The sequence below is a fragment of the Drosophila teissieri genome, chromosome 2L, assembly GCF_016746235.2.
Source record: "Drosophila teissieri strain GT53w chromosome 2L, Prin_Dtei_1.1, whole genome shotgun sequence".
In the NCBI taxonomy this organism is placed as follows: Eukaryota; Metazoa; Arthropoda; class Insecta; order Diptera; family Drosophilidae; genus Drosophila; species Drosophila teissieri.
In genome coordinates, this window is record NC_053029.1 from 22,062,592 (window position 1) to 22,076,337 (window position 13,746).

General features: G+C 39.0%; 1 protein-coding gene across 2 annotated transcripts; it reads left to right on the top strand.

The window, feature by feature from the left end:
- Positions 1-3,406: 3,406 nt before the first annotated feature.
- LOC122618723 (putative inorganic phosphate cotransporter) lies at positions 3,407-10,024 on the top strand. 2 transcript variants are annotated; one of them, XM_043795261.1, is made up of 5 exons: positions 3,407-3,458; positions 3,515-3,553; positions 6,606-6,742; positions 6,802-7,875; positions 9,444-10,024. In XM_043795261.1, exons 2-5 carry the CDS (start codon positions 3,535-3,537, stop codon positions 9,660-9,662), a joined length of 1,449 nt encoding a protein of 482 aa, XP_043651196.1. In that variant the 5' UTR covers positions 3,407-3,458; positions 3,515-3,534; the 3' UTR covers positions 9,663-10,024. The 2 variants fall into 2 exon arrangements, with proteins under 2 accessions (XP_043651196.1, XP_043651195.1); XM_043795260.1 differs by having other exon boundaries at positions 3,415-3,430.
- Positions 10,025-13,746: the final 3,722 nt, after the last annotated feature.

The following is a 13,746-nucleotide window of genomic DNA, read 5'->3' on the forward strand; positions in this document are numbered from 1 at the left end:
TAAAATAAACATATTAACATTCTTAAAAACTTTCTTGTTAATGGTTGCTATAAATAATGTACAATTAAATTGTTTTGAATAATAACATGAAAAAATCAAAATATTTTTCAAAATGCTTGACAGTTTCGGCTGTTTTGAGGCTGAATACTTGGGTCGGGAACGCATCATTCTTCCTTTTCAACGAATCTAAAATACCCTGTTACTAATCGAGTAACGGGTATAATGAAAACAGATTTTAAATAGTTATTTATTTTAAAATTGTACATGTCGCCGTACGTCTTAGGGAAATGATATAATTACTTTTGCCAGGAAAAGCTTATCATCCAAGCAAGCTGGTTTGGAGCGGTCAGCGGATACTGTAGTGTAAAAAAGGTGTAGTCCTTGCTTGTTAGAATGGGGATACAACTAGCTATTCGTTTGCAAATCGATAGCGTACATCGTACCATACAGCATCTCTGCTGCGGATGCTTTGTTGTTTTCTTGAAACAGGTGCGAAGTCCAAACATTACTGTTGGTGACTACTGTGTCACGCACTAAGATAAAATGTAAAGATCTGTGCCACATTTCTATGAGACAGTTTGAGTGTGGATGGTATACCGCTGTATGCATGTGCTACCAATGAGATTAGAATGTTATTAAAAATCTGTAGATTCAAATTGCGTACCATAATTTGTATTTTCGTACCATAATATTCGGCTTGGAGATCCAAGTCTTTATATAAACTTCTGTCGTGTCCGTCACTCGGGTAATAAAAACTGAATAAACGACAAAATGTTGAAGAACAATGGGTTTGGTACATAACGACGAACTATTTCTGTAAATACATCGCAGTATAGCTAGATGCTGTAGTCAAAAGAAAAATTTATGGAGCTTTAAGTATGCGGGTCCCTGCAAAAAGCTTATTCGACTTCAAATACTGCAACGATCTCTAATGTCCAACTAATTAAGGGGGTAACTTCCCTTAGACACTTCAAAAAATTAATTTTTTGTAGTCTTTCCATGACCGCAAACTTTAAACGTCATTTTCTCGAAACCACGTCTTTCACATTTGTATAAGTGATAACAAAAAAAAAAAAAAACTACTGAATCGATTTTCATCTAACAATAATTTTTAGGAGCGTAAAAAATTATTCTATTAAGACTAAAGATTTTAAAAACAAACCCTTTTCAGACCCTTTTTGACAGCAATTACAACGACATTTTTTTGTTGAAATACAACTTTCAACTTTAAAAAAAAAAAATTTATTTTGTTACCTCAGGCATTACTCTAAATAAATATATGATATGGATATAACAAGAATTGTCTTCATATCCCTAGAAAGCGACTGTAAAACGTAGGTAGATCGTCTATGTTCCAAGCAATTGAATGTTTGTGTCGCTTTTAATCCGTAAGGCATACACTGCAATAATGAAATATCCTATGTGGTAGTACGCCACAGTCGGCATATGCTTCTCTCTATTAGAAAATGAATTTCCTTTTTGGCAGCTGAAGTTTTTTAATGGTTAAGCGCAGGTTGCATTAATCGATTTTTTTATATGTTGACAAATTCATTGATGTGTTCGCGGAACTAGAATATACATATGCTGCACTTTGGAAACAGGGTGCCTGGTCATTTGTGTGCTGAAAAACCCGTGATGGAGTAGGGTACTCATTGGTTCTACAGATGAAAGCTGGAACTCCTATAATATTCCGATATATATATACATATCAATCTTAAGTGTTAAACACGAAATATTAAATTAGATGGAGCCATAACAAAGAAATCAGCTGCTTAAAATAGCTGTTGGACGTGTAAAGAACATTTATCTGTTGCGTTAGGGTTTCCCCCCTTATAAATTTTTAAATATCTTAACAAGCAAAGCGATAATTCCCGTTCTGTAAAGGGCATTTCAATCAGTATTACATGTTTTACTGACTGTCAAGAGACTCCTAAATCGGTAAAAATTTAAGATGTCCTTTAATAAAATGTACCTCATGGTTTAGCTTATTTGTGGAATTCATAAGATAATTATCATTAAAAAGACGGTCATAGCCAGATCGATTCGGTTATTGATCCTGATCAAGAATATATATACTTTATATGGTCGGAAACGCTTCATTCAACGAATCTAATATACTCTTTTACTCTACGAGTAACTGGTATAAAAAGAGCGAAAAGCGACACGAAAACAAACTTTTCTAGCTCAAAGACATATAATCATTGTTATAAATAATAATATAAATATAATCGTAGAGTAAAAGGGTATACAAGATTCGTTGAAAAGTATGTAACAGGCACGCCCACCCTAACGCCTACAAACCGCCCAAAACTGCCACGCCCATACTTTTGAAAAATGTTTTGATATTTTTTCATTTTCTTATTAGTATTGTCAATTTCTACTGATCTGCAGAAAACCTTTTTGCCAAAAACTGCCACGCCCATACTTTTGAAAAATGTGTTGAAATTTTTTAACATTTTTGTTCGTCTTGTAAATTTAACTCTATATACCAAAAATCTTTTTGCAACGCCCACAAACCGCCAAAAACGGTCAGTGTTGTAATTTCTCTTCGCACTTTCACTAGCTGAGTAACGGGTATCAGATAGTCGGGGAACCTGACTATAGCGTTCTATCTTGTTTTTTTATTGTTTTAGTTAAACTTGCAAGGAACTCAACTGGCTATCTGCATGCATACTAACTTCGAAGGCAAATTATTAATTTGGAATATACATATATACATACATGTAATAATTGAATAAAATAATTTTCACATGACTAGAAATTTCTTTAAATAATGTAAGTTGCTGGATTTAATTACACTTGATGTCTAGGCTTAGATTTCAATAGATTATATTAAAATGAAATTTATTGAATGGTTATTTCTGTAATACTCGAGTAGTGGGAATTTGACATTTTTTGATAAGCAGTAGACCACAGATTTATTACATACGTATGTCAATAGCTACTAGGCATCACTTGTCTAACAAAATATGTTTTAGGCGGATTTATCTCACAAATAAGATATAATCTAAAATGATAGGGTATCACTTGAATTTGAAAAGTTTCACTTAAATCCACATAAACTGTTTTTTTCTTGCTAAACACAGAATATCTCTAGCGTAGCACATTTTTGGTTTGGGAACGGATTTTCCGTCTTGATTGAGTTTCTAGACAATTAGTCCCACCGCTTACATGACTGGCAAAAATGGAGCGCGTGTGAGTGTCTGTGTTTATATTACCAATGTTTGCTTATAGAAGTAGAGGGTCGACAATATTAAGTTTGGAATGCGACAGGTAGCATCCAGCTATCGCATTGACTAATCGGTACTTTGATAAAACTTATTAACTAAAGACCCAATCTTGATGTATAATTGCAGTCATATACGCTATATGGTGGGCATAGCTTTAAATGACACGCTCAGACGCATTTTAGCTATCGACACGGTGGGATGTGAGTTTTTTGCTGACGGCTTAACTTTGTAAGACTTAGAAGGAGACGATTTTGTCTTTCGCTAACCATTTTTACCTATTTAAGTATTAAAGTGCGTCAACAGAATGAGGGACGACCAAAAAGGTAAATAAATGAAGAAACAAATAGTTGTGACGATTTAAATTTAATATAAATTTACCACAAACACAAGTCGTTGTCTAGTTATTAATATGTGGACGGAGATGTTTGCCCAATCGTGGGCAAATTCGAAATTGTGCATTTGGACTCCAGTAAGACAGACAAATAGATATAGCTGTATTTACCTTACAATTAAATTAATTATTTAATTAATGTAATTCATTTACATAAAAAAACTTCATACCAAGCCAAAATGAACATATGTATGTGCTCTTTAAAAAACTTAGCATTCGAATAAGGCAGGGCAAATATGTGTTACGTTTCGGATTAGATAAGATTTCAATGCTTATCGAGATAATGTATTTCGTCTTATGCGTTTAATAGGTAATAAGTAACAATAGATAATAAGTAACAAAAAAAAGGCACTTGAACAGAACTTGATCAGATACCCGTTTTTCTGTTACTTTAACTGTCCTTTCTTAGACAAGAGCGGGTTTTCATAAACTCATATCAATGTATTATTACCCAATTCCGCCTTTAGCAGGCAAAATATATCTATATACATATATCTATCAACAAGAGAAGACGCTTTAGTTACTTAACTATCAGATAAGTAATGGGAGAATTCTTAAAATATTTGGGGTTTCGTTGTTAACAGGATTTATATTTACTGACGAGAATATATTATATTCCATGTCGCTACAGTATATCGTAATTTGTTTGTGTTAGAATGGGCGTGCAAGAACGACGAAGCTATGATTTTTATACCCGTTACTCGTAGAGTAAAAGGGTATACTAGATTCGTTGAAAAGTATGTAACAGGAAGGGTTTTCGACCAAATAAAGTATATATATTCTTGATCAGGATCAATAGCCGAGTCGTCCTGGCCATGTCCGCCTGTCCGTATGAACGTCGAGATCTCTGGAACTATTAAAGCTAGAAAGATGGATTGAGATTGGGCGTGCAGACTCCTGGGACATAGACGCAGCTCAAGTTTGTTGACCCATGATGCCACGCCTACTCTAACGCCCACAAACCGCCCAAAACTGCCACGCCCACACTTTTGAAAAATGTTTTGATATTTTTTAATATTTTGTATTAGTATGGCAAATTTTGAAAAAGGTTTTGATATTTTTTGATTTTTTTATTTATCATGTAATTTTCTATCGATATGCCAAAAGACTTTTGGCCACGCCCACCCTAACGCCTAAAAATTGACCAAAACGGCCACGTCCACAATTATGAAAAATGATTTGATATTTTTTCACATTTTTGTTAGTCTTGTAAATTTTGCGCTATTTGACAAACAACTTTTTGCCGCCAAAAACTGTCAGTGTTTAAGTTTCTCCTTCGCACTTCCTAGTAGTTGAGTAACGGTTATCAGATAGTCGGGGAACTCGACTATAGCGTTCTCTCTTGTTATACCCGTTACTCGTAGAGTAAAAGGGTATACTAGATTCGTTGAAAGGAATGTAACAGGCAGAAGGAAGCGTTTCCGACCATATAAAGTATATATTCTTGATCAGGATCAATAGCCGAGTCGATCTGGCCATGTCCGTCTGTCCGTCCGTCTGTCTGTCCGTATGAACGTAGAGATCTCAGGAACTACAAAAGCTAGAAAGTTGAGATTAAGCATACAGACTCCAGGGACATAGACGCAGCACAAGTTTGTCGATTCATGTTGCCACGCCCACTCTAACGCCCACAAACCGCCTAAAACTGCCACGCCCACACTTTTAAAAAAGGTTTTGATATTTTTTCATTTTTGTATTAGTCTTGTAAATTTTTATCGATATGCTTTTTCCATGCAGAAATATTTGGAAATATTTCATATTCATATTCCTTGCCATATGTCGCAAACCTTGTATTACCGCCTTTTTCCAGTAGAGTAGTGGTAACTGCTGAAATATTTGGAATTTCGGACGGTCAACTTTTTTCGCGCGTACTAGTCCGTCATCGCCTTAAATTATTGATTACGCGTGCTTGATTATCGCCATGCCTCCATGCTCCTGCTTTCCGTGTTCCACTTAGGCAGCAGTTGAGCGTTGTGAGTTACTCCTGATGCCACCTCTTCTAGATCCCAGACGTTAACCAGAGGCTTAAGTGGAACTTGGCCTAGACGCCGTCTGTAACCGATGGTACGAAAATTAAGAAACATCGGTGTTTGATGTGGTAAAGAGTTGACGACGGATCCAATTTATGCATGGAGTTAACGATGACTCGCCGTAGATGAAGCTTTACATCTGACTTACTTACTTTTTTCCACACAACGTGGGGTGCATGTGGCGGTATATACGTGACTTCTCTCTTGCACCGATGATAAGTTGATGCATCTCGTCCACTGCTCAATGGGCTCAACAAGTTTAAACCGTTGTCGCGATTTGATTTGACGAAATCATGAGTAATCGGGCGCGAAGCTGCTCTGCGCTACCATAACTCTTTGTTAAGAAGATTGGTGGCTGAGCCTCCGGATTTAAGTTTTGATGCTGTGTACGATAGCCACGAAGTTAAAGTCGAGTAAGACTTTGATTATTTATGTCATTGATCTTTGGTGTTGATTGGGTTGAGTGATGGACGAGTGTGATGCTGCACGGTGTTAGAATTTTGAAATTGCAAACATCTGTGCAGAAGATGATCATTGGAGCCACGCTTACCGTAATTGCCACTGATGATTGCAACAAGTGTGCGTTTCGGTTTGGTTGGTCTGCTCCAAAGTACAACGAGGTGATGTTGGTCCGTAAATGTAATAATGTAAATACAACGAAGACGCTTGGAAGTCTACACTAGGATTTACAAGGCCGTCAACGCTTTAGATTTCGCTTTAAGATTTCGTCCAAGAGTTTTTAAAAACTCCTAAATGTTGGCTGCAGTTGTCCCAGTATGGCGTCACCGGTGGCGAAGGTGCACTCTGGAGGAGAATCTTCCCTATAGTTACGCAGCAAGTCAATTGTGGCTTCACACTGCCACGTAGCACGTAATCAGCTGTTTATAAAGAGTCTTAATGTTTGGCATTGTTTTAGCCACAAAGTTAATAATTTAAACTTCCTTTTCCCTCTAGCACCCGTTATCGGTATCCGTCACATGCAGGCCCTCCTCTTATTCCTGGCGATCGTCGTAAACTACACAGCCCGACTCAGCGTGAGCGTGGCAATTGTTGCTATGACGGATGCATCCACCACCAACTTGGACTTTCCAGTGAGTACTATATGATAAAAACCTCATTTTATCTATAATCTCCTAAATTCGGTCTAAAGGAGTACAAGTGGAGTGGTGTGCAGCAATCATACATCCTGTCCAGCTTCTACTGGGGATACATTGTCACTCAATTTCCAGCCGGTTTTCTCGTTCGCCGCTTCGGGGCTAAGGCTGTGTTGCTCGTCCCCACGCTGGCTACGGCCGTCCTGAGTGGTCTCACACCGTATTGCGTAACCTGGGGTGGCTGGCAAGCTTTTTGCACAATCCGAATTGTGGAGGGTCTTTTCCAAGGTCTGATCTTTCCGTGCATACATGAGCACCTGGCCAAGTGGTCACCCCCAAGTGATCGAAACCGGCTGGGCGCTTTTGCGTACTCCGGAGCCGACTGCGGATCAGTGCTGGCCATGGGAAGCAGCGGTTTGATTGCGAATGGCTCAATGGGCTGGCCCGGAATCTTCTACGTGTCGGCAGGCACTTGCGGGCTGTGGTGCTTACTATGGGTAATACTCGGCGCTAACAACGCTCCCAGTTCCCGTCTGATCGGTTCCCGGGAACGGGAGCACATCGAGCGATCTATGAAGCGGCCTGATGGATTTCACGCTCAGAAGATTCCAGTCCCGTGGCGAGCCATATGGTCATCCAGTCCCTTTTACGCACTATTGATAGTACGGAGCGCTCAGGGCTGGGCCAATTCCACCATGCAACTGCAAACACCCTCCTACATGCACGGCGTCTTAGAAATGGATATTAAAAGCAACGCTCTTTACTCGGCCCTCCCTTTTCTAGCCATGTGGGGTATGTCCTATGTATATCTGGCTTTCGCAGATGTGGCAATGTCGAGGCACTGGATGTCCCTAACCACGCTGCGCAAGTCAATTAACACCGTTTCCTACTGGGGACCTGCGGCGGCCCTTATTGGGATTGGCTTTCTGGATAAGAGCCAGACCACTCTCGCAATCACACTGATGACAATCAACGCAGGCTTAAATGCCGGCTCTGGGATTGGCAGCATCCTGACCATTATCGACATGTCCCCAAACCATTCGGGAATGCTGATGGCCATTGTGAACGGCATTGGCAACATCTTTCCGCTTCTAACGCCGCTTTTAGTGGGAGTTATTGTCATCGATCCGGTGAGTTCCTTACTCTAATTTTCTTTTAAATATTGAAAGCTAGTAAATATGAAATATTTTAAATATTAAAACGTAAAATTTTTCTTAGAATTTTATGCTGCAATAGGAAAGCACTTCTGGGCGAGTTTAAAAAGCTTTTACCTTATGTCTGTAATTCATCTCAAGATTTTGTGATGCTTTTAAAGTAGTGGGCAGTATAACATATAATATAAAGAAGAATGATGATAACTTTAAGTCGAGCATTTGTTTCCTTGTTGGTACGTTGTACAAATTAAACAAGGCTTTGATTAAGTTTAACAGGGATTACACTGTGTTGCAAAATTATTCCTTTATTTAATAACATTGACTTGGACAACAAAAATTATAGATCATAATCATTTTACTAATCTGGTCACAACAAAAATCCCTGAAGAAATGATTCTAACAAAGTGAAAGAAAAACTGTCGGCTGTTTATGTCCTTCTCCCGCATATATGTACGAAACAAAGAATACTATATAAGTAAATCCTTCGGAGTTGGAGTTTTAAATTGTCCCAAAAGGTAGTAAAAGTGCGAACAAGAAATTTTAAAATTTTCTGGAATATTGGTAGAAATTGGGGAAAAAATAATAAAATGAAAAAGAAAAAGAAAGAAAGGCTTGTTAAAAATACGCATCGATTAATCTATAATTTGTTAAAGTCTATTGTAACCACTCCCAATCTAACGACCACAAACCGCCAAAAACTTTAGAAAAATGTCTTGATATTTATTTATTTTTTTACCCGTTACTCGTAGAGTAAAAGGCTATATTAGATTCGTTGAAAAGTATGTAACAGGCAGAAGGAAGCGGTTCCGACCATATAAGGTATATATATTCTTGATCAGGACCAATAGCCGAGTCGATCTGGCCATGTCCGTTTGCCCGTCTGTCCGTATGAACGTTGAGATCTCAGGAACTACAAAAGCTAAAATGTTGAGACTAAGCATACAGACCCCAGAGACATAGACGCAGCGCAAATTGACCCATGCTGCCACGCCCACTCTAACGCCCACAAACTGTTCAAACCTGCCACGCCAACACTTGAAAAATGTTTTTACATTTTTTACTTTTTTATTAGTCTTGTAAATTTCTATCGATTTTCTAAAAAACTTTTTGACACGCCCACTCTAACGCACATAAACCGCCCAAAGCTGCTGCGCCCAAAACATTTTTCAAAAAATGTGTGGCAACATTAATAAACAAACTTCCGCTGCGTCTATGTAAGACGGCCGGGCGTGGCCATTTACTTATATATGGTTGAGAGCGCTCTCTTCTACCTGTTAAAAACTTTTAAACGAATATAGTATGTAGTTTTACTAAAAGTAACGGAACTACAATTTTAATCAACAGTATTACGCTTTAAAATATGTGTTTTGCTTGGCTATGTTCGATTACATTTGGTAATATATACTAGGAAATATCCTTTAATGTAATTTGTGTACTGTGTGTATTTACGTATTTCTTATTCGATTAAGTACCATAAGAATGGGTTTAGTATTTTAAAGCAATAAGTCTAAGTATGAGTAATTAATTTTGCATTTGTTTCTTAGGACTCACGGAACCAGTGGCAGATTGTGTTTGCCATGACCGCTGTTGTTTTTTTCATTGGCAACCTGGTGTACCTAATTTGGGGCACCACTGATCAACAGTCTTGGGATGCCGAAGACTATCTGCAGACGAAGGACCCAGAAAACGAGTCAAATGCCCATAAAATGGATTTTATGCCAAGGCCGGATTCAGAGGCTAAGGAAGATATAAAAGCTAAATAATTCGCGAATGGAATTCCTGGATCGCAAGGAAGTGCGAAATGTAAAGCCGATCTATCTGGCCAGCATTGTCTAAATGCATATCGGGCGTAGCGTATGCCATTTAATTAAAAATTCTTAAAACGTTTCGCTGCGCCTTTGTATTTTAATTTCTTGTTTGTACGCATTTCTTTCTCAAACCCGCGAAATGTAATAGAAAATCCTTACTATGTCTTTGAATGAATTCATTTTCTATTTCTGCCCGCATTTGCATGCGAAAAGCGCTGCGGGGCAGATGGAAGGAGTAGAGCCAGTAGAGGACTACACTAAAACTACTTTTAACACATTGATCTTTCTCAAACGTATGTTTCTTAAAACAAAAGTAATACGCATTTTTTGTAATTTATTAAAAATAAAAATCAATATTTTTGAAAGCTTCTTGAATATAAGGTCTCCTGGTTCCGATGCATCTTAACCCTATGCCGGTTTTTCTTTTCAGTGCAGTAAAGGCAACAAGACACCAGCTCCGGTCTACAATCTGTCTGAACAACCCCCTCAACCCACCAAGACCATTCCCATCAGCATGCTTATCCTTGTCCTCGTCCTGGGCAGTCAGTCAACACTGAACGGCGGATGGCAAACAACAAGAAAAAACTTTCCACACAAATCAGAAAAATGGACACTTGGTAGAATTTATGCACGAACGCGTGCGCACAGTACGTCGCACGGAACTGCTTGCCAGTTGGCGGCAGAAGGCAACTGGCCGAATCAGGATGCGGGGATATGGAGGAGTCCTGCTGGAAAAGGCTTATGGCCAGCAAGTGGCTGCGGCACGTTTTTCAGGCCCGACAAAAACCAAACCGAAACCAAAAATGTTTTTTCAATTAAAATCGTTGCGGAACGAGCGAAAAATTCATTTGAATGGCCCCACCCAATGGACAAAATACCACATAGCCGCAGTGCCCCAAGGCAAACTCATAAATGGTCCCTCGCCCGAACATACGGGTATTTGAAAGTGCTATTTCGAGGGGCTCGGTGTCCATGCAGCACAAAAGCACTTCTAGAATTTATCATCAAATATTTCAGGAATTTTAGAAAACACTAGAGTCGAGTTCCCTTAATATCAGATATTTGCTACTCAGCTAGTGGAAGCGAACAAGAAATCTAAACATTTTTCTAAATATTGATAGAACTTGCGCTGCGTCTATTTTACGTCTTTTGAATCAGCATGCCTAATCTCAACTTTCTAGCTTTTATAGATCTGAGATCTCGACGTTCATACGGACGGACATGGCCAGATGAAGTCGGCTATTGATCTTGATAGAGAATATTTATGTACATAAGTATATGTTCGAAAAAGGTTCCTTCTAACTGTTACATACTTTTCATCAAATCTAGTATACTCTTTTACTCTACGAGTAACCGGAATAATTACCAGTTGAGGCTCATTATAATACCAAATGTTCGTATACATGTACATATGTATGTAAATTAACAAAGTAGTTTTCAAGTTATTTATACTTTATTATGATCCGTTTGGATCTGTTCTTGGTTCTCTTAAAACTGACTTAAGCTTACATTTAAAAGCATAACCAAAGCTATAGATACCCGGCAGAACGCTGACCATACGCCTCGTGCCGTACTGCGGCGGCCGCTTGGCGTACGGATCTGCTGACCGTGCGCCTCGTGTCCTTCTTCGCCGACTGCTATTTGTGCGGATCAAGTTACTCTGCCGTTGGGTGTCGCAACTTTGGATTTTCCGTACCAGTACCAGGCAAATCATGACGCTGTCAATGTGACTCCGTTGCTCCATATGGGTCTGTAGGTCAACATGGATTGTAGTTGACCAATATGCTGCAAATTCGTCAGACTCATCTCATGAAGGAGGGGCAAGCTCAAGTGTTACCGATGCGTAGTCACGTTGATTTGAGTGACTGCAGAAACCACCGGTTTTCTTCTAAAGACACCATAGTTGTTGGTGTAGCGTGTTTCGTTAATGGTGATTTCGTCGTCAAAGCTCACCAGGTAGGTTCCGGAGATAGACGACGCTGAGCCCGAATAGCCTGAGATGTTTAGAGTAGCATCGTTGATGATAATCGAGCCGTCGTCTATTACAACCAGCCTATCCAGATGGCCAGAGCGAGTGCTGCATTGCGCTAGTGTTCCAGCTATTAGTTGCTGCGCACAGCTGGGTGTTTTCAGGTTTTTGCAGAACGTGGTTGACTGCTAAATTACATTCACCAACAGCAAAGATATCCGTACCGCAGTCAGCGACGATGTTTGTGTCTTCAAAGTTCAGAATTTTACCAGAATGTTACGGAAATATATTTATTTTTTTACATACTAACTATCTAACAAGAGAGAACGCTATAGTCGAGTTCCCCGACTATCTGATACCCGTTACTCAGCTAGTGGAAGTGCGAAGGAGAGCCTTCAACACTGACAGTTTTTGGCGGTTTGTGGGCGTTAGAGTGGGCGTGGCAAAAAGTTTTTTGGCAAATCGATAGAAATTTACAAGTCTAATACAAAAATGAAAAAATATTAAAACATTTTTCAAAAGTGTGGGCGTGGCAGTTTTATGCGGTTTGTGGGCGTTAGAGTGGGCGTGGCAAAAAGTTTTTTGGAAAATCGATAGAAATTTACAAGACTAATACAAAAATGGAAAAATATCAAAACATTTTTCAAAAGTGTGGGCGTGGCAGTTTTATGCGGTTTGTGGGCGTGGCAACATGAATCAACAAACTTGCGCTGCGTCTATGTCTCTGGAGTCCGTATGTTTATTCTCAACTTTCTAGCTTATGTAGTTCCTGAGATCTCGACGTTCATACGGACAGACGGACGGACAGACGGACGGACAGACGGACATGGCCAGATCGACTCGGCTACTGATCCTGATCAAGAATATATATACTTTATATCGTCGGAAACGCTTCCTTCTGCCTGTTACATACTTTTCAACGAATCTAGTATACCCTTTTACTCTACGGGTATCGGGTATAACAAGAGAAAACGCTATAGTGGAGTTCCCCGACTATCTGATACCCGTTACTCAGCTATTCGAAGTGCGAAGGAGAGTCTTCAACACTGACAGTTTTTGGCGGTTTTGTGGGCGTTAGAGTGGGCGTGTCAAAAAGTTTTTTGGCAAATCGATAGAAATTTACAAGACTAATACAAAAGTGAAAAAATATCAAAACATTTTTCAAAAGTGTGGGCGTGGCAGCTTTGGGCGGTTTGTGGGCGTTAGAGTGGGCGTGGCACAAAGTTTTTTGGCAAATCGATAGAAATTTACAAGACTAATACAAAAATGAAAAAATATCGAAACATTTTTCAAAAGTGTGGACGTGGCAGTTTTGGGCGGTTTGTGGGCGTTAGAGTGGGTGTGGCAACATGAATCGACAAACTTGCGCTGCGTCTATGTCCCTGGAGTCTGTATGCTTAATCTAGCTTTCTAGCTTTTGTAGTTCCTGAGATCTCGACGTTCATACGGACGGACAGACGGACATGGCCAAATCGACTCGGCTATTGATCCTGATCAAGAATATATATACTTTATATGGTCGGAAACGCTTCCTTCTGCCTGTTACATACTTTTCAACGAATCTAGTATACCCTTTTACTCTACGAGTAACGGGTATAATAAAAATATGATGCAGCAACCGCCTCGTTTAACTCCCGTTTAGCATGAGAATACTCTGAATTTGGAAAAGTAGTGTTAAGTCCTAAAAATTATAATTTCTCCAAAATCCGTAAAAACTGTAATTTTAAATTACAATAATCTGAAAAAGAATTAAATAAGCTACATGAGGTACATTTCATTGATGGACTCTGCGGACTCACTTTAAATCCCTATTTAAAGTTAGGTCATTATCAAAAAAATGCTTTTGTAGGGCAACTTACAATTTTAATAAATTACGGGTACAGCACTAGCACTTAATAGAAAATCCACTGATTAAAATACTTTTTACAGAATGGAAATTAACGCTTTGGTTCCAAAGATATTATAACTTTTGTAACGGAAGAAAAACTTTACGTAGCAGATTGTTGTTTTTTGTTCGCGCAACAGCTTTACTTAACAGCTGATTTTGTGGCGACACTGATAATAGGTTGT